This window comes from Scomber japonicus, chromosome 4 (genome assembly GCF_027409825.1).
Source record: "Scomber japonicus isolate fScoJap1 chromosome 4, fScoJap1.pri, whole genome shotgun sequence".
Lineage (NCBI taxonomy): Eukaryota > Metazoa > Chordata > Actinopteri > Scombriformes > Scombridae > Scomber > Scomber japonicus.
Genome location: NC_070581.1, coordinates 6,150,392 through 6,172,253, shown reverse-complemented (window position 1 = coordinate 6,172,253; position 21,862 = coordinate 6,150,392). Strand labels below are relative to the sequence as shown.

Genomic DNA, 21,862 nt, shown 5'->3' with positions numbered 1-21,862 from the left:
TTTCCGTACTTTGTCATTCTTCTTTATATTGTGACACAAATTATTAAATTGCTTTCTTCTTCTTCTTCTTCTTCTTCTTCTTCTTAGCTAATGTGAACACACGGCAGATGTTATAATATGTTTGTCTTCGCTGCCAGGTTCAGTTTTCCTGAGGGAAGAATCAGCCACCTGCTCTCCACTGATTACCTACTCAGTTGGAACTCTCTCTCCCTAACACACACACACACACACACACACACACACAGAAAATACTGATGCTTACATCCATGCATGCACATATAACCCCTCATATACCCCTCCCCCTCCCCATCCTTCCCTTGGGTGTAATTGTGCATGGATGTGTGTGTGTGTGTGTGTGTGTGTTTGTTTCCCGAGGCCGCAGACACAGACAGCGACAGACAGAGGTGGAGGAATGGAGGAGTGGGGGAGCGATGGATGGATAGATGGATAGATGGATGGATGGATGGAGAGGCATACAAAGATGGGGGCTAGATGCTATAATAACTGTCTGCTTATGGTTCAGTGGTTGTTTTTGCAGTCGACTAGACCCCAGTGCATATAACAGTTGCATAACTCTGCAGTCCAGACACTTCAGTCATGCATGCCAGTCCAGTCCTCCACCCAGCCAAGAGCCAAGAACCCCGTTTTTTTCTACAGGAAGTGAACACTGTGGCAGGAGCTGATATCTACAGAGGCCTGTGTGATGAAGTCAGGGCACTGTGAGTGCTCTCCTCTCCGTCTTCATTATCTGTCTTAAGAGCTCCCTAAATCAGCCTTCAGGGAGGGAGTGGCTGATAACCTTTTGAACTCTTCCTTTAAGCTTTTTATTGACTTAAAAACTGAAGCTGGGGTGTTCTTCGGGGGTTAATGGGACGAGGCTTGAGGTGCACTCACTCTCCCAAACCCGATCAGTTTATACCCAGGTTGTGTCCTATTTCTCTTGCGGGTTACACTATCAATCAACCAGAAGACGATAGCAGGACGCTTAACTCTGAGTTCATTAAGTCGGAAGCGTGTAAATGGGAGTCTTGATAAGAGTCGGTCACGTTTTTTTTGGAGATGTGAAGGAAAAGTCTATCAGTGCTTCCTCTCTTGAGTTACTTCCTATCTGACATCCTGCTCATTCTAGCAGCATCGTAAAAACACATTTCTGTTCAGTCTCTGCTGTTGATTTGGCATTTTTTACATATTTTCTTGACTTAATGATGTTTTCTGCTAGGGCCAAGCAGTCATGAACGGTAACGCTACATTAGTGTTGGTCTGCTGGTCGAGTAGAGGTCAGTTTGAGTGAAATGTCTCAACAGTTTGGTTCAGACCTTTATGTCCCAAGGGTTATTTCTAACTTCGGTGATCCCCAACTTTTCATCATCAGATTAGACTTTTAATATGTCAAACTGTGATGTAGGTGAATTTTGATGCATGTTTCTTATCTAAAAAAAGATGCAACTGATAATAATTTGTATTAACTCTAAAATATCTCCACCTTTTTTTTAAAAAGACGTGAGTACTGCAAATAATTAGTGTGGATAGTCAGAGCTACAGCTTTACCTCTCTGTGTGATTCTTCTGCAGTGGTTGCCAGTTCATTGGCAAACAGTCCCGTCTAAGTGTCCAGAAACAGACGGGGCTAAGGGCGCCGTATGACAGGGTGAACCTGCCGGACACACACACACACACACTGACTCACACACACACAGTCAGAAGCTTGCATTCGGTTTTTTTACTCTTTCTCACACATTTCCTGTTGTGAAATGCGTCATCGCTTCCTGCCGGTCTCTCCAGCAGGCCACAAACCTGAAAAATCACTGCTAAACCAGCTGACCCACCACCAACCACCACCTCTACCTCTCTCTACCTCTCTCTCTCTCTCTGTCTCTCTCTGCTTGGGGTGAAGGTGCCTTTTCCAAATTTAGGATGCTGAACAACTGAAGGTTTTTCAATATTATTCGCTTGTATCTACCTGCACATCGCTGCCTCCGAGTAAGATATTGAACCTCCTCCAGCACCAGGAAGGTTGTTTAACATCACCGGCTGCAACTGCAATGATTAATCAAATGCTTTCACTTAAACTGACACTTGAGCTCCTGCTGAACACTGATTTTGTTTACAAGAGTTTCACATTGGACGAAAAAAGGCGATTTTCTCTTTAGAGGTGGGGTCCCTGTTGTTTTTTTTACACAATCCGGGGTCAATGTCCGCTGGGACCAAGGCCACTGCCACATGACGAGCCAGCTGGCGTCACAGAATACACACACAACACACCTTGTTCCTGTCCCAGCAGTGTTTGGAGCGTCGGAGCGAAGCATCTTCCTGTGTTTTTTCTGGTGTTTCGGGAGGTTCTCTAGGAAGAAAAGGTATAAAAACTCACAAATGCTTTTTTCCTTTTTCCTCCCTTCCTAAAAACCCATTTCCTCACGTGTCGCCGTTCGCTGTTTATTCAGTCACTCTGTTACTAAGTGTTTGAAAATACATCGGTGAGGCAAATTGTTCCCAGTCATAGGCTTTCCCTATAATTAGTCTTATGCTGGCTGGTTGGTAGTTGACCATAGTCAGCTGTGGTGAAGTGCTACTCATCTCTTCCTTTCAGCTGGAGCAAACCCCCCCCCCCCCCCCCCTTCCTTTATTCACTCCTTTGCAACATTTCTGCTCATAGACATTAAAAGCCAAACCATAACCTGCCAGTAGCGGTCAGAAAGATGAATGTAAAAGCAGTCAGATTCATAACAGCACAGCACTTACAGCATAGTTTTATGATAACAGAACAGTGTGCTTGTTTCCATCATGAAACAGGAATCTCGTTCTTCGGTCTGTCACTGCGGTCGGTCGCCCGCGGTGAGCTCGGCTCTTTTTGGAGACATCAGCTGCTCGTGTAACTGCAGGACAGAACATGAATGGAAAGCAACATACAGACATGGCTGAGGGACGTTTTTGTTTCCTTTTAGGAAGTTATTCCGAACTCACACTCTCCGTCGCTCCCTTTCACTCTGTCAGCAGACTCATGGTGACGCTTGATTCATTCACACCTCGGTTGGTGGAAGAGAGAAGTAAAAATTGGAGATTCAGGCCAAAATCAGACCTGGGTGCAGCAGGCTGTGTTGGTGGGGGAGCATGTTGTTGTTTATAAAGTACAGCTGAGACAATGAAGTATGATCTTGAAAATCAAGTAATAGATTTGAGGTTACAACTAACTAGGCTTGTACCTCACTCAGTCAAATCAGATTTGGCTGTACAATATGAAGATTTGACTATACGTTTTTTCTTATCTTGGAGCCTGACAATCACACAAGGCCTCTTGTCCTACGGGAAGCTCTTCTCCTCCTCCTTTTCCCTACCTCTCAGACTTACCCTGGTTGATGTGATGTTCCTGGAAAGCAGCTGTCTCCTTGGCCCACCGCTGGAGGTTCAGCGCTATCTTCTTGCTAAAACTTCTCGCGGCTACCGTGGTGGATCCAGATCCACATCCACCTGTATCTGTCACAGATATCTTCAGCCAATGGACGGGACGACTTGATGTAGTAGAATAATAATCCTCCGGAGAGCAGGGGGCACTCACTCTGTACTTCTGGGGACTGAAACATCTCCAGAAGTAGCCACACACTGACGAAAAACCAAGAATGACTGCTCGACTGTTAAGGAACAGCCCACATCCCAAAGTTATTCAGTTTGCTGTTCATAAATGACCAAAGAAACCAGAAAATATTCACATTTAAGAAGCTAGAGCTCAAAATGATTAGTCCATGATGAAAATCATTGGAGGGTAATTTAAAAGCTAGCAACGTATCAATAAAATGGACGAATCATTGCAGCTCTAACAGATTTATGTGTTTAATGGCTCATCAGAGGCAGCAGGATGTTTGTTGATAATATTCACAGACAGACATTTTTCAACTGCTAATTTGGGAAGTTATCAGAGCGACTAATACTCGATTCTTTATGATGATGATCGTGAGGTAAACAGCAGAAACACACGTTGGTATTATAGAAACAGTAAATGTTTAGCCTGGTTCTTTTTGTTAGACGACCTGGCGTTGAGATCTGCTGTGTCATCGACCTGCATCTATTCAAATGAAACATTTCCACAAACATTTGTCCCACAGCTATATGACTGACTGACACAGTGAGGAAATAAATGACAATAGCTTTTGTATGTATGGTGACAGTATTTGCATGTAGATCTCTATTCTCAGTACGGAGCTTTAAATAAGGAAGCTAACTGAGTTTATATTTACATACTTCCAAATCTGAATCTGCGGCATGAATAACATTAACCGTCTTTATTTGACCTCTTTTCAGTCCACATTTTTTGGACGCCTGCATTGACAATAATCATTGTTAGTAATCCAAACCCTTTCTTTATTTCTCTATCTGCAGCTGTATCCATGCCGAAACTTTTGGGTCCAGAAAGGTAACAAAGGGAGCGGATGATGACTGGGATCATGGGATTATCAGCTGAAATGAGTTTACGTGGGTATGAGAGGGATCTTTTTGTGTGTGTGTGTGTGTTTGCAGGCACGCAGCTAGTGCGTAGCTGTTAAAACCTTGTGTTTTGTGCTGTTGAAGTGAGGAGATATCCCATGATTCCCCCCGAAACAATCGCTTCCCTTTGTTGTCGGTTTGATTCGTCCACAATAGCGCTGGTTTTTAAAGTGTGGCAGAGGGCCTGTTGTTACACCAGCAGGGCCGAAGCCTTTAAATGACACGATGGTTTATTAGTAAAAAAAAGGCACAAATTAGGCTGGTATATGTTCACCTTTTAGACCTCTTAGTGACAAATTCCAGTCAGAGGTTGGTCGTTCCTAAAGAGTGGACATGAAAAGGCCTGACTGAAAGAATGTCGAGGTATTTTTAATCAATCAATCAGACTTTATTTGTATAGCACTTTTCACTCATTACACGCTTTACATAGAGAAAAACAAACCAAACAAAATAGATCATGACTCCATTCAAACTAGGAAGTGAGGAAGCTTTATCATAACTCATAAATCTCTAATGAGGAAACACCAGAGGTAGGGTAAAAGAATTCAGAGTAGCCAAATAAAATGGAAGATAATGAAAGATTAATAAAATATAATGAATGAATCTTAAAATAAAGTCATTATAAAATAAAGTGGGTAAAAGCAGAAATGTGAGGTGGGGTATTAAAAGGAAAACAAGGTAAAGAAAAGGTGAAAGTCTCCTTTTATTTTGGAGGTATTCAGGAAAGCATCTAAGTATTTTAGAACACTAAATATGACTTAAACACACTTGTAACTGACAGATTGGTAACGTTTAGAAGCAGAACAGGCTTTACTGTCATATTTAGTGTTTTCTCTTCTATTCAGAAACTCTCTGTTGACTCAACTGTGACTCACCAGGCTACGTACTGTGTGTGTGTGTGTGTGTGTGTGTGTGTGTGTGTGTGTGTGTGTGTGTAGAGTCAAAGTGTTCAGCTCCAGTTCTTACTGTGGTCTTTTGTGTTTACTGCGCTGTGGTGCAAACCTTTTCTCTAGCAGGTGGAGACCGGCTGACACATATTCATTTGTGTGTTAAACTAGGCTAAATATTTAAAGTTGAAGAATTTGGAGACAGGTGTGTGTTTGTGTGTGTGTGTGAGGTTTCTGTCTTCCTCTAAGTGAAACTAGCTGAACAATCCCTTCTTTATTTTTTCCCAATAAGATCATCATTCACTGTGATGTAAACCTGTTTAATTTAAGCTGGATTATTTTGTTTTTTTGGTCACATGATCACGATGAAAGCAAAGCATGTGACACGTGTGTGTGTTTAAGTATTTGCACCTGAAAGCAACTGTGTGTGTGTCCAAGTATAAGCTGTCACAGTTGCTTTCGCTGCCTCTCTGAGTGCTGCTGTTCAGAGATGACAGATGAAAAGAGAGAGAGAGAGAGAAAGAGTGGGGGGAAAAACAGGGTCACATGTTGAGAGAGAGAGAGAGAGAGAGAGAGAGAGAAGAAGAAGAAGAAGGAAGCCGGCTATAAAAAGACTAATTAAAAATGTGCGGATAGATATGTCGGAGGTAGAGGTGAGGAAGAGGAGGGGGAGGGCGGGAAGAAGAGGGGAGAAACGGGTGTGATGTAACCCTGGAGTGTAGTGTTGTAAACGATAAGAAGGAGGGGGGAGGGATGAGCTGAGGGGGGGGTGGAGTGGATGTTGGGGGATGGAGAGAATTGTTTTTCTGGAGAATTGAAGCTTGTAGAGAAAAAGAGCAAAAAGAAAAAAACAGGAACATTGTACTTTAAAGTCTTAAAACAAAGAGATGAAACAGAAGTAAATGTGTAGAAGTTGTAGAAAAAAAAGGGACAAACTTACTCAGATTTCTTTGTCTCTGAACTAGTGTTACATTAATGAGCTCAGATCTAGTTTCTAATCACTTTAAACATCTAATGTGCTACAAGCGTCATCTAAATGGTTAAATGGTTAAAACACAAATTAAAGCATCATTCCATTTGAAACCTGTTCATCTATTGTTTAGCTGTGTTGTTCTCTCTCTCTCTCTCTCTCTCACACACACACACACACACACACACACACACACACACACACACACACACACACACACACGCACGCGCACACAGCCTCCACGCTCTGTCTCTACTTCAGTGGCGATGAAGACAAAGAGCAAAGAAAGAGGAACAGTTGTGCGGCCTTTCACTGTTTTTATCACAATGTTTTCATAGCACCCCGCTGAGCTTGATGCAAGTCAATGTAAAAAATTGCAGCTGTTTTGCCCGTTTACCCTCCTCTCTTTCTCCACCGCCCCCCTCCCTCCTTCCTCCTCCTCTTCACTTTCTCCCTTTCAAAGAATTTTCATTTGAATGAAAACCCTGCCTCAGTGTTTTGTTGTGCTCCGAGCACAAGGAGGGGGGGAGGGGTCCTATTGGTCAGAATCCCTTTCGAGGCGGGCCAATCGTAGCCCGGCTCCCGCCTCTCGCCACGCCCCCCTCCACCCCCGTGCCCCCACTGAGACTCCCGGCCCCCGACGCGCGATTGGTCGGGCTGGGAGGAGCCAGACGCTTGTATTAAAGCCTGTCCCGTCTGCTCCACTTCAGTATTGAAGAGAAACCCGTATGTCTGCCGGAGTGTGTGTGTGAGAGTGTGTGTGTGTGTGTAGAACAGAGTGTGGATGCCTTTTTTTTTATTTTTTTTAATTAATGATAAACGGACTGAAGAAGAGAAAGCTTACTGTTATCTGAATCGGACTTTGTCTCCGTTTGTTTTAACCCTCTGTAGGATTACGGGACTCTGCAGCTGAGTTTTTGGAAGGATCACAGCTGGACCGAGCAGTCGGGCAGAGACGGATCGTGACTGCTGAGGTGCAGCCGGTATTGTTGCCGGCAGATCTACCAGAGCTGCGTTTGGGTTAAAGAGCTCCCATCAGCTGCACAGTGGCTGGCCAGTGACCCCGATCCCCAGCCTAACCCCATCCCGGGTCACCGCCGAGCTAATAGAGGTGGTCTGGCCTGGGCCCGATGTGGAATTTGACCCCGACTGACCCCGTCCCAAGAGAAGCCTTTCACTGAGCCCCGACTGGGGGAAAAAAGGAAGGATAAAGGAGCAAAGGGGGTAACGGAGAAGAAAGGAGGAAGAAAAGGGAGAGAAGCAAGAGGAGCAGCAGCAGCACAGCGACCGGTAAGGAAGTTAAAGGGGCTCCGGGAGTGAGGGAGGGGGGTGGGGGGTAGAAGAGGAGGAGGAGGAGGAGAGTGGGAAGAAAAGAGAGAATACAAAAGAGCTTTTTTGTCCAGCTTAGAAAGGACATGAGAGAGTTGCAACAGGATGTTCACTAACCAGTAAAACCACTCAAAGTCTCATCCATCTCTCCATCTGTCAGGGTTTCTGTCTGTTTGTCTGTTAATCTGCTTCATATCCACAACATTCTGATTCTTCATTTAAAACTATAAATCTTTTTATTTTATTTAACATAATGAAAACAGAGAACTGAGTCTCTTCTCTTGTTCCTTATGTCAGCTCTTGCTTGTTCCCTTTGTTGTTCATTTCTACATTCAAAAAGAAAAGAGACTGACTGAAAGTGTTTCTCTCTCTCTGTCAGCTCCTGCAGTATGCCGGTGGAGACCCTGCGGCCCTCAGACGGCCGTCTGGCCGGGGTCCCCTTCACCTCTGCCATGCCCTTCAGGATACTTAACAAGGGTCCAGACTACTTCCGTCGCCAGGCTGAGCCTGGAGCCCGTAAACTGAGTGCTGTAGAACGTCTGGAGGCTGACAAGGCCAAGTATGTAAAGAGCCAGCAGGTGGCTCTCACTCGCCAGGCGCCTGTCAAACCGCCAATCATCCGGAAGCCTCTTGTCACACCAGGGATGATGCTCCAGTGCCAGATGAGCACTCCTCCTGCCCGAAAAGTTCCCCGCTGCCCAGCTGATGTGGAGAACAGCGGAGGGAGAGACGGGCAAGGAGGGAGACGAGGACCCGCTCTTAACTTGGATATATTGAATAACCTAATCAACGATGTATGTGATGGACCAATGCCCTGTTCCCAGTCCTCTTCCTCCACCTCCCCCTCATCCTCGTCTCCTTCGTCGGGAGCTAAGAGCATCGGCAGCAGCCTGTCAGCAGAACAGGAGAGGAGCAACCGACTCCTCAACAACCTCAAACCATTAAACCACACCACCAATAACTCATCCACTTCCTCTTGCACTTCCTCTCCGCTCAACAACAACCTCGCCTCCCCCGCGGTCGAGCCGGCCCGTCGTCCGCCCCCTGTCCCCGCTCGAGCGCCCCGCATCGTGGTCCCGGCGCCCTACAGCTCCCCAAACTCAGTGACAGTTCGAAGGGTGGACGTTCGGCCTCACGCTGACATAAGGAAACCCCAGAGGCCTCAGCTGCAGCCTCAGCTCAGGCCCAGACAGACTGCGCAGGGCCAGGTAGCGCACCCCCAGGTCCCACCACCGCCACCTCCTTCAGCCCCTCAAAACCAACCCCAACTTCACCCTCAGATCAACATCCCTACACAAACCCTCCCCCCCCCTCCAGCTTACCTACCGCCCAGCCCCATGCTGATCCGGGCGGGTATGATCCCCCCCGCCTCCCCCGCTTTCACCCGCCTATCCAACGCCAGCTCCAAGGGTTCGGCCCGCAAGCACCCGTCCTTACACCGCTCCAAGTCGGACCTGAGCGACCGCTACTCGCGAGCCACGGCCGACCTGGAGCGCTTCTTCAACTACTGCGGGCTGGACCCGGACGAGGTGGACGGGATGGGAGGGGTGGAGCGCTTCACCAGAGCCAACTCGGACATAGTCTCCATCTCCAAGCTCCGCAGCGTCAGCACGCCCAGCTCGGAGTGCGGGGAGGACGCGGAGCGGGCCAGGGAGGAGGCGGGAGACGAGGACGACGAGGACGGTCCCGCCAGGGGGAACGAGCGAGTCCCCTACGGCATCTCGGTCATAGAGAGGAACGCTCGAGTCATCAAGTGGCTGTACGGCATCCGTCAGGCACGAGACTCCAACAGCGCCGTCTCTAACGTGTAGACTGACAAGAGCTCAAAAGGACTCAAAGGACACAAACAGGGAAGCAGTACTTTTTTTTTGTATGTGTGAAGAGGGGAAGCCCAGCTGTTCATCTTCTGCTGCCTTACATCACCTTTACGGATAATCCTCTAGTTGTTTTTTTCTGTTTCCTGTGAAAAGACTCACTTGTTTGGAAATTACACATCCGTGATTTTTTTTTAAAAATTAAATCTGGGCTGCAACTCAGAACTGCTTCCCTGGAGACTAAACGGATGATACGTTACCCTTTTACTTCACTTGATCTTGTATAACAATATCGGTATACGAAAGCAATAATAGATTGGTGTAAATGATGATGGTGAGGATGAAGGCAGATGATAGAAGTTTCTCATGCTAAGGTACTCAATGTGTGTGTGTGTGTGTGTGTGTGTATGTGTGTGTTTGTGTGTGAGTGTGTACATATATATATATATATGTGTGTGTGTGTGTGTGTACCAGAAAGCTACGCAGCACAAAGCCAGACTGGAACTCGGCTAGAGACTCTTAAGCTACACGGTGCAGCGACTGTTGAGCGAGCCAGGAAGAGAACCATATTGATACTGTGAAACCTCTCACACACACACACACACACACACACACACACACACACACACACACACACACACATAGAAAGAGAAAAGAAAAAAAGCTACCATAAACACATTTTTTGTATTTTCAAAAACTTTTTTTTTTGGCTGCAAGACTGTTATGATACAAATTTTCTGTCTGCATGCGAGTGAAACAAGTGTACACATAAATTTTTACGGTATGTCATCTCAACAAAGCACATGCATCACTCTCACAGATAATCACTTCACTGCACAGACATACATTCAGGTCAGTTCCATTGAACACGGCAGCAGCTGCAGTCAGTGTTCTCTGTATATCCGACTCTAACATTGTTTAGCTCATTCGCATCAGAAACACAGTCTCATGTCTCGGATTACGCTGCACTGGTGCGGCTGGAGAAATCTGTTTACTACGTATGTCTCGGCACAGATGAGAGAGCAGGTCATATGATGAGGGATGATCTCATAAGTGGATGGTTTGAAAAGTAAGTGTAGCATGACGAAAGTTAATTTGGTTCTCTGGAGTCATGGAGAGGAAAATGAAAGGATGCGTAAAAGGAAGGCGAGAGAGTATACTCATAGATAATAGAGGATCTATGATGTATAAATATGTCTGTGGATCTGAAAGTGTCTCAGGAAGATGGCATACTAATAAAAAAAAAATGGACCAATATTTATTTGGAAAATGTAATTTATGTATTTTTTAATATCAGACAACTTTGTGTACAGAATTCAGTCTTTTTTTTGCTCTGAAGTGCAATCTGATCATATCTACTTAAAAAAAAAGACAGTATATGTAGGAGGTCACATTTAAATTCATACACACATGTACCAATAAATACAAGCACCAGTCACATGATCAGTGTGAACGTTACAAACAGGAGGGGGGGGGGGGCGCTACAGAAAAGAAAGCGATACAGTTGTGTATTTATTGGAGAGGAGGTGTGTGTGTCTCCTCTGTACAGGTTCTCCACACTCTGCATCTGCTTCCTCAGGATATTCAGTGTGAGCACCAGTCAGGTTTTTCTCTCTTCCTATACCTGTTCCTGTCAGGTAGATGAAGAGAGAGCGTACAGTGGCGGTCAGATCAGAAGTCTGGAGAACATGACAGAACAAAAAAAAGTGTGCTGTTGTATCCGGCACCTGGATGCCCAAAGAGTCTTCAAGTGAGAAATCCAAAATGCTTTACTATGGTGTATTCTGAACAAGTAATAAAAGAAAAATCTTAAAGTACATTCCTGTTTACTGTTCTTTCTTATTTCTTGAGGACAATCTGACATTGGAGTTGACTTTACACACCTGCTACTAGCATATGGCTGCAAACAAGCACTCCTACTGATTTCTTTTAGTGTTTTGGAAGTTTATGAAGCCTTGCTGCTGCCAAGTCCTTGCTTTCTAATCTGAAATCTGGTGTGGGTCCAGTTCAGCAGAGACAGGTGTTTGGCCCATCACATTTCATTTCAGCATCAATAACTGACACACAAGCACTTTGACTCAGCTCTCCCCGGATGATTTTTCTTCTCTTTTGATGGCTGTTCTTACGAGAATCCGACTGCCGCAGGGATTCAGACGCTCTATCTCACACTGTCATTTACTCGCTTGTACAACACTGCGTGAGTTGTTTTATGAACGTGTGCCCACTGGCTGCCGTCTGGAAGGCCTGTTGTCATGACCCCTCCTTCCTCCTTCTGTCCAGTACCACACCCAGAGATCTGGACCCTCTTAAGACGGCAACTGCTCAATAAAACACACTGTTGGAGGGCAGAGTGTAAAATGACGGGGTATGAAAGTGGTACTTTGGCCGGCTGGTCTACTGAAACTGTCCACACTAAAAGTTGATTCATTGTGCTGTAAGTTTAGGGTAAAAACAAAAATAATAAGACGGACTGAAACAATAAAGGGATACTCCACTGAAAATCTATGTTTTGTGTCCTGAACATACAACTGTAGTTTTGACAGGCAACTGAAAAGTTTGTACATTACAAATAGAGATTAAAGGATACAAGTAGAATAGGTTTGATGATGGAAACATCTAGATTATGCTGCAGGAATGGTTTTATACATTTAATAGATGTTCTGACACATTTTTTAATTGACTGGATAAGAAAGGCTCAAGCTACAAACCTTTCAATGCCACTTGTTTTCAGTGGAATACTCCTTTAAAAGAGCTACTCCAGCAATTTTGGAGTGAGTACTTATGAAAGAAAGCTAAAAACTAACTTTTAGTCTATATTATTGGCCAATCAACAAAAAAAAAACCCTCGATCCTACATTTCCCATAATGCAACTGTGTGTTTACTTACTTTACATTTTGCTGTCTAAACCCAAGCAAAGATGACGTCATCAGGGTGACTTTTTCAGACTTTTTAGGAAGCAGACATTTACGTAACGTCCTCCTAATGACGTCGAAGCTGACTTTGATGTGTAAAAATTGTTGGAGTGCCTCTTTAAGTTGAGTTTAAACGGAACAGTACTAAACCACCGCAGGTCTCTGAAACGGTCTGGGATCACAGTGATAAGGTTCACAGTAAAAACCTTTCATCTTGTGCTTGAGTTCCCTGCACTAGACTAGCTTCCAGGATCAAACGCCACTCCTAATGAGCGCTTCTCATATTTGACGTTTTCCATCCGCGTGTGTGAAATCACAGCGTTTTCCAGACCATCCAGCTTGTCAGAAATCACTGTCCCCTCATGTCATGACATCATCGCGTGCTCCATCCCCTCCAGAACGTTGCCTCGATTTACTGCCCTTATAATTTACTGGTTTTGAGGATTGGTGGGTGGCTACAGGATTGGAGAAGTGCGGTGGAGTGGAGTGTGCTGTTGAAAATGATAAATATTGCTGCCTGGAGCCTGGGGCTGGGCATCATGACAGCAGACGCCTGATGTCCCAGGCAGCTCTGATTAACAGCCAGCAACACTGAGGGGAGAGGGAGAAGTAGAGATTTAAAAGCTGACAGATCACACCGGTTTAAAACGCTCGTACGAGAGAAGAAGACGAGAGGAGAAGTCGGCGGAGGGAGGTAGAGAGGGATGCTGGGGGATTGAAAGTGCATTTTTGTGCATATCAATAAGTAAGGTGTGTTTAAACCGAGGAGCAAATGACCTCAGTCTTGGAGCAGCTGTGTATCTCTGTTGCTTTCATATCTAGTGAGTGAGATCAGCAGCTCAGTGCATATGCAAGAGGAAACCCATTCATTTCATTTGCATTAAAATTCAATCAGGTTTTTTTCCCCCTTAAAGCAGAATCAGAAAATGCAATCCAAAGTGATGCAGAGCTCATTCTAGTGCTTCGTCTTCATTCATTCAAGCAGCTAAAACATCACGTAACACTTATTATGAAAAACATCTAGAATTAGACAGATGACAGCCTTCATTTAACCTGCGCTCATTCCTGTAAACAACAAAAATAGCAGAACGTTAACAATTACCACCACACACACACACACACACACACACACACACACACAGCCCATAATAACTGGCAGTGACATTTGTGCAACCAGACAAGCAGCTAAATCAACTCAGTGCAGGAACCTGTTTTAACTTAACACCATCACAATCATTTTTTCTGCTCTTAATCGCTGATGAGAACTATAAAAATAGTTTGGGGTGGGTCGTTTTTCAAAGGTTACAGTTTCTTTTGTAAGTTTTAGTCTCTTTTTTTTGGTGAGAAAACATCTACAAATAATTTTCATCATAGTTTAAAAAAATAAATAAATGTATGCAGTGGTGAGCTCATATTTCTAGTTATGTATAGCGTTCCAAACAGAGGTTGTCACAAATCAATGCCATTGGAGGGTCCTGATGGTCGAGGAGTTAGAGCGCAAGCCATGTAATCACAGCGGCCCTGGTTCAAATCCAGCCAGGGACGAATGCTGCAGGTCATTCCCCTCTCTCTCTCTTTCTCCCTGTTTACTGTCAGCTTCTTTTCCAGTTACCATCTGAATAAAGGCATAAAAAGCCCCAAAATAAATCTTCTTCTATGTATATATTCATATATATAACTTACCTATAATAAACCATCTATTTACAATCTATCTATTTACAAAACAGCCTTATATCTTACGAAAAATGAGATGCAGTTTCAACATTAGCTATGAATGTTTTAAATATGACCACAATATGTTTTCATTGATTTTTCAGAGAATTGTGAAAAAAATGGCATCATACTTTATAAAGTTATCCTTATGATTGACAACTCTGTCCTTGATGGAGAAAATGCTACCTTTTTGTTAGCTTTTTTTTTTTGCATTTATTGGATAGTTGACAGTGTAGTTATAGACAGGAAACAGAGAGAGAGACAGAGAGAGAGAGAGAGAGCGAGAGAGAGAGAGAGAGAGAGAGAGAGAGAGAGAAGAATGACATGCAACAAGGACAGAGTTGAACCTGGTATGTTGAGTCTAAACCACCAGAGAAACATTTGACTTCATAGTGCTGAAATATGGAAAAGAAAAATGTGGGTTTTGCAGATATAAAAACAAAAACAGAGATCACAGATTGTCAGTAGCTACCATCTTTTACTCCAAGCTGTCTCAATTTTTGGATTTTCTCACCACATGACATCCACATCTTCAAACCCCCGCTCTCTTAAACTTACATAACTATCAAGTCTGTCTGGCACAACAATGTACTCTGTATACTGTTTTCATCCCATAACAGTCTGATCGTTACATAACCAAGAGACCAAGAGTGGACAGTGCTGACCCTGCTCCCCCCGGGGGTGATGAGAAGAGTCAAAAAGACTAAACGCCACAGCTTTTGGGAAAGGAACACATGTCCCGGGAGGATAAGATGTCTCCGCCTGCTGCGGTCTCCCTGTGGACAGATGAGCAAAACATGCCAAGAAGCATCTCTGTATCATCTCTCTCTCTCTCTGTCTCTCTCTGTCTCTCCCCACAGAGGCTGACCATATGTCCATATTTACTGAGAGATCAGCTGGGCTTTGGCTTCCTGTCAGAATCCACACACACACTCCCAGTTTCTGTTTGCCTGTGCGTGTTCTGCTCTGTGTATCTGTCTTGTTGTCTTGCTTGTGTTTTAGTTTCTAAGCAGTGATTCTTCTCTGAGCGTGTGTGTGTGTGTGAGAGTGTTGATTTTTACACTGCTTACACGCAGAGGATGCTCCCAATTTTTTTGGGATGAATGTGTGTATGTGTGTGTTTTCATTGCATACATGCATACTTAAGTGCATTTTTGCATTTAGGAGTGTAATGTCAGCTCCAGCGTGTTGGACATGTGAGTGTGTGTATGTGTGTGTGTGTGTGGGGGGGTGCTCAGTTAGGAAATATATATTCCTTGATCCCAGTAGTACCACTAATGTATGTCAAAGCTTGATACAGTCTTTCTGAACAGCCTCAGTGCAGGCGGTGATAAGCTGATTAAGGCGCTGGGGCAGATGGGATCTCTGTTTTTGACTATATTTGTGTGTATGTGTGTGTGTGTGTGCATGGGTACGTGTGTGTGTGTGTGTGTGTGTGTGTGTGTGTGTGTGTGTGTGTGTCACTGGGATCCACTGTATATCCCGTGGGAAAACAAAACTGGGTTGTCTGTGTTAGCTTAACATGTTGTTGCAGAGCTCTGCGTTGCTTCCCTTATCTCTCCACTTCCATCTTTTCTATCATCCTCTCTCCTCTATCTATTCATCAAATTCATATCAGCTTGTGGACGCTGACTGCTGCCTAAACACACACAGCTAAAAACTCCGCTTTGTTCACTCTCTTCTATACATTTGGACCCGGTGCAGCTTTAATCTTTCATCCAGCCGGCCTCAGACAGGATCAAACGGCAAATACCCTCAATCTTATTCCAAGCTTTTACATTTGGCTGGTGACAGTGAACATAGCTGCAGAGTCTCATGTGTAAAAAAAACCCAGCAGTAGCCATTTAAACGCCAAATCAGCTCATTGCAGCAATTAAAACTGACATAATGATAGGTTTGTTTTCCTGTTAAGATTTTCCTCTTTGGTGTTGTGAGACTTTTCGGGCTTCAGTGTGTGGCGCAGTGAAATGAAGAGCTTGTTGTCTTTGTCTTCAGTCCTCTGCCCCCGACTCTGCAGCCTGCAGCCAGACAGTATTTTGTCCTTTTCAAAGCAAACCAGTGTATTTCTGTTGGAGTGAAAATGATCCTCAAATACTCCAATTTTTCCATCTTCTCTCTAAAGCATGCTTATGCTTTATACTAACACAGACCATCCAGCGTGTTAAACAGACAGCAGTGTGTTGGAAAAGAAGCAAACTGCCAAAACTGTGGTGTTTGAATGTAATTTAGCCTGTTTTTCTTGAACGAATTGACTGTTTGTTTTGTAGTTTCTGAATCAAACAGCGACGTGTGAATCCAATTCCAACCTTTACTCATTAAAATGAAGTGCTAGTTGTATTCCTGCAGGGGATTGATTAGTTTAATTCATACTTCACAGTTGCTGACTCATTCACCAGTTGTGTGGCTATCAGCTGACATGTAACGTCCAATCATATTCATACAATTGTCCTTCTTACTATTTGGTAAGCAGCAGACCAACCAAATCCAGCAACAATGCATTTGGATGCACTAGACCATTGCGTGCTCCAGCTGGTGGTGATGTACTGCCAGTTGAGCAGTGCTTAGTTTTCAACATGGTGTAGTACACTAAAGTATGTTTCTGAAACTATTTGAGTCAAATATTCAATGCGTAAACAGAGTCTTCATTCGTATCGTATGTGACCTCATTTGCCGAATGTTGAGGTTGAGTTGTGATTGTACAAATTGAGATACAGTTTTTGGTCTGTCAAGTTGCCGTGTCGTATCCATCATGCAGCATGCAGTCAGATCTCCTGCTGTCTTTAGAAAATGAATGAGATCCATCAACATGACATCCATCCAGTGTTTACGCACCATTACTCTGCTACCAACACAGTTTGCCCAACCTCCTCCCCATATGCTACATTTTTGGTATTTTATCTTGTAAAACCAAAAAAGCACTAATCTCACCTTTATGTAATTTATCCCAAGCTTGTATTTAGGTGTTGAATGGACTCATTGTTGCCCCTTGTGATAATTGAGGGGAAACAACTGCTACAATTGCAACGCTCACCAACCATCAAGTACCAATGGGCATTTTCTACCCTCAGGCAGCTGTAGTCAGTCCATTATGACTTGGTGCAATCAATCAATCAATCCTGCAAGAGACATCGCTCCATTAAAGCAAAGACAGCAAGAATTTGCAAGTTTCTTCCCACAGGCCATATGAATTATAAATATGAATTAATCACTGCTGCTTTTAGGATTTGTTTAAATTAAGTGTGTATGTGTCATTTTTGATTTTATTGAACTTTGGCACAAGGATCCCAAGTAATGCAATTTTGTTCCTCTCTATGTATTGTCTATGGGTGGAATGACAATAAACAAAGTTGAACATGATATAGTGCCTTAAACTTGATATAGTGCCAAATCCCAACAAAAGTCAACATAGAGCAGGTCTAGATCGTACTCTTTAATTTAATTTACAGAGACCCAACATTCCCACATGAGCAAGTACTTGGCAACAGCGCCAAGGAAAACTCCCCTTTAATGGGAAGAAACCTCAAGCAGAACTGGGCTCTAGGTGGGCGATCATCTGCACTGACCGGTTGGGGCGCACCAGAATAAGACAAAGAAGACACATTAAAAATCTACTTGGACAAGTGACATAAGATGCTTGATCAGAAGTGTTTTCAAACTTGATGAACTGGTTAATTTGGCAAATGTTCCTCTTAGTTAAATTGCCCACCTTCAGTAAAGAGCGGCATAGAGCTGCTTCCCTAAGCTTTTCTATGGGAACCATTCAGCAGTAGTGTTTATGACACAACTTATAGCAAGAAACCTTTTGGAGATGAAGCACTGAATTGTTTCTTTGCTTTGTAACTGTGGTAAGACAGGATTCTGCAATTTTCCTGGAAAACTACATTGTATTTCACTTTTTCACCACTAGGGCTCAGCCGTCTTTGACCAAGTTAGATGGTTACGTCACGAGAATGGTTCGTCATTTGTCTCTTTGGTTGTCGGTTTGTTTGCCAGTAGTTGTCGGTAAAATCAATAATGACAAGGATAAACAATGATAAAGATGAGAGCAAAGGTTAACATTATAGCATCAGCATGTTAACATTGTCAGCATGTCAGCATGTTATGTAAGCATTTAGGTCACCTTTAAAATAGAGAACATTAGTGTTTATCATATAACCAGAAACTGTGAAAACTGTCATGGGAACAAAAAAACAAAAAAAAACAAAAAAACATTATTAGCTTCGGTCTGAAAAATGATACTCATACAAGAGCAGATGACAGAAATAACTGCATTGTACAAGGTGGCATTCCTGATGTTTGGTACATTGTCTACCCTCTGACAGATGAAAAGTCCTGTGTTTCCCCAGATGAGGAGATGTGGGATGATGAACAGGAAAGCATGAGAGTGCATTGTGATTAAGAGTGTTACACTGGGATATGTGTGTGTGTGTGTGTGTGTGTGTGTGTGTGTGTGTGTGTGTGTGTGTGTGTGTGTGTGTGTGTGTGTGTGTGTAGGTTGAGTTTTCATGCGAGAGGCTGTGGCTGTTTCGCAACACTAATGTACTCATCAGACCAAAGCGAAGAGTAACATTTTTGAACACACACACATGAAACACACAGGAAAGCACAGAGTTGCACACAGGAGCACATTAAGACTCTTTAAGAAGAATGAGCACAAAGAGACTTTGTTAATAATTTATCTTGCTTATAAAGTGGTGTGTGAAAGCCTAAGAGATACTTAGCATCACAGAAATTGTGTGTAACCACAATAATGTTCTGTTATAATGGCCCTCTTGCTGTTTTTCAGTATCTGCCTTCATTCTTCATCTTTCTTCTTTCATTAGCTCCTTGATGGCGTACTTAAGCTTGAATAATTCCAAAGTGGAATGACTACTAGGTCTCTAGCACATGCTAAATCAACGTGTAAACTGTCTCAAATCACATACTTCTGTGTAGTACACTATGTACATTATGTACTTATTTGTGTAGTCAGCAAATTTTGACAGGTTAGTGTTGTCTCAAACATTGCTGTTGCGCACTTACTGGACATGACAATTAGCGCATTAGCAAGCTAGCATTAGTAAGCTAGCGTTACTAAACTTGTGTTACTAAGCTATTGTTAGCAAGATAGCAATAGCATTCACGTTATAGTTCACAGTACCAAATCATTGCAGACTGCTAAATTAACCCAAGAAACCTACTAATGGCTTATATCTAACAATAGTATATTGGTGATAAGTGCAAAAAACACATGTATAACTTAAAATATAAATATACACCAATACAGCTATTTTCAGTTGGACTCAGAGACAAGTTTGAAATCATTTCTGTGTGTATTTGTAAAGGTTGAGGAAGATTGTGTTACTGTCCTTAGTGTGTTGTTTAGCAGGTGTCTGTGTTTTTTAAATCTTTACAACAAAGGTGATGAGTATCAAAATTAGCATTAGCGAATGGACTTGTTATGAGAGTAAGATTGGAAAAATATCAAGTTTCTCCTCTTAGTCCGTCAATTCATCAAAATGGAGGACTGTTGGTCATGTCACTTAATTTGAGTTCTGTGACCAAATTACTATTATTTCCGATAATTACATCAAAGTGTTCATGTAAATGGACTGTGTTTGTATCTTATTTTAAAAATGATTACATGTAGTATTTTCCTGTCTGTTTTATGTGGCTTTCTCTGTAAATCAAATTTTTCCAGACATTTTATGACTCGGTAATGACTCCTGGACTTGTCGTGAGGATTTTCCGACTGGAGGTGGACTGACCTGTAAGCTTTAAGACCTCAGAATAAGCCAAGTAATCTGGGAACAGATCTGCTGGACTTCAACACATCAACAATCCCACATGCAAACACCACTCTAACATGCCCTGGAGACCATGTTTTGGCTACTTCACAATCCTGTGCTCTCATGTAAATTAATTCAGTAGCCGGTGCCTGTGAGAGTGCAGCGGAGGTGGGATAATGAGCCATAATAACTGAGCTCCTTTGACAGGACAGGGCAGTCAACAAGGGGAAAAACACAGAACAGAAGCAAGGACATTTTTTTATTCCAACAGACGTCATCTCAAAGCTTATAAGCAGCGTGAAGGATTTTTGTTTTCAGTGTTTGGAAGGGAATTCACACCGTCCATCTGCAGCCAAAACAAAATCTCTAGCCAGCAGCTCCACAGCAGCAATCAGCGGAAACATGGAGTTTACCCGCTATCAAGGCTGCCAAAAACAAATAAAATGTGACTGGCAAACGTGTGCAGAGAAAAGAGAGTTGCGTTCCAGAGCTTAGTGTTTACCTAACCTCTGACTGAATGAAAAATCCCCTTTTCTGACCAGCATCGTAACCACCACATAGGAAGTTTCCCCACCCTCCTGTTATTTCCAACTTCCAGGTGACCAGCCACCTCATAACAGATCTGGACTCTGAACAGAACTCAGATTCAAATGTTTCTTGGGGTTATGTTTGATGTTAAAGTTGATAATATACTGATAGATACTAATTATTAAGGCAGTATGTGAAAAAGTGATGGAATGACAGTAAATGTGTGAATCGAATTTATAACTTCTGATTTGTTAACATAAAAAGATTCAAATTGAACTTCTGAGGTTTTAGCGTGGAAGGTTGAGTACACACATATCCTTGATGCCACATCTAATGAACTTCTAGCTATCAGAAACATCCCACTCATGAAAATGTGAATTTCACATCAGTGGTTCTTTCAGATTGAGTCCTCTCTTGAACATTATGTTGTCATTTGTCACAGGTCATCATCATTTTTCCTATTTAATGTTTGCTGTCAAGATCTAATATGAGCCTCAATAATTCTCAATAATTCTGGTTTTGTTTCTGTCTGTGTTAATATGTTAACCCAGATGAAGTGAAACCAGCACTGGGCTGAGTTCACAGTTTTTGTGGTTTCTACCATGAAGTCAAGAGAGGCAGCATTGTGGGAAGCATACTAAAGTTCATGTAGGGTTGTACCCTTTCTTGTTTGTTGGTAGGCAAACAGTTCAGTATACATTGTGGCCTGTTTGTAACTGATACAGCTGCAAAGCTTAGTGTTAATGAATTCCTCTAGATGAAACAACAAATCATTTTGCTGTACTACCTGTGCTGTGACAGTTGCTGTATCTCAAATCGTGTAATTCTGTACTTACACTTAATATTTTCAGTATTTTCAGAGATGTATGGAAAAAATGCAGTGAACTGTACCTGGATAGTGCACTCATGACGGTCAAGAAGTCAAAAAACTATTGATGCTTCTTGGCCTCAATGGCTACCATTTTGGCTATATGTAGCAGAAGGGGAAGGGCCATTTTTCAAACTGGAAATGGCAGCCAAGGATTTTGTTACTAGAGTGCCACATTATACAAATGCATTATACATGCGTTTTTTGCGCCACCATACTGTTGTCACATATAGGCTATCAGTTGGTTTATTGGGTCAGTTTAGTAGTCTGTAATGATTTGGTCCTGCAAAAGATAACGCAAATGCAAACACTAGCTTGCTAATTAGCTAATTGTCATTTCCGATAAGTGCGCAACAGCCATGTTTGATTTGAGACAACACTAACCTGTCAAAATTTGCGCACTGCACAAGTCAGTACATAGTGTACACAGTATACTACACAGAAGTGTACTAACAGAAGTAAGTCGTGATTTGAGACACAGTAAGTGTGTTCAGCCTGAACTCAGATTGAATTTTGGAGGCAACACAATATATATACGACATATCCAAAAATGAACCTTGGAGTGATACAAAATGAGCCAAAGAACCTTCAAGTGAA

General features: G+C 42.9%; 1 protein-coding gene across 1 annotated transcript; it reads left to right on the top strand.

Annotated features, from left to right (window-relative positions):
• The first annotated feature begins 7,176 nt into the window (after window positions 1–7,176).
• On the top strand, window positions 7,177–11,286 carry wu:fa11c10 (protein FAM110B). Its single transcript, XM_053317609.1, has 2 exons — window positions 7,177–7,622; window positions 8,041–11,286. Exon 2 carries the CDS (start codon window positions 8,051–8,053, stop codon window positions 9,470–9,472), a length of 1,422 nt encoding a protein of 473 aa, XP_053173584.1. The 5' UTR covers window positions 7,177–7,622; window positions 8,041–8,050; the 3' UTR covers window positions 9,473–11,286.
• Window positions 11,287–21,862: the final 10,576 nt, after the last annotated feature.

Bases quoted from the DNA above. Each gene is read 5' to 3' on its own strand.
- wu:fa11c10 (XM_053317609.1), top strand. From the start codon at position 8,051: ATGCCGGTGGAGACCCTGCGGCCCTCAGACGGCCGTCTGGCCGGGGTC.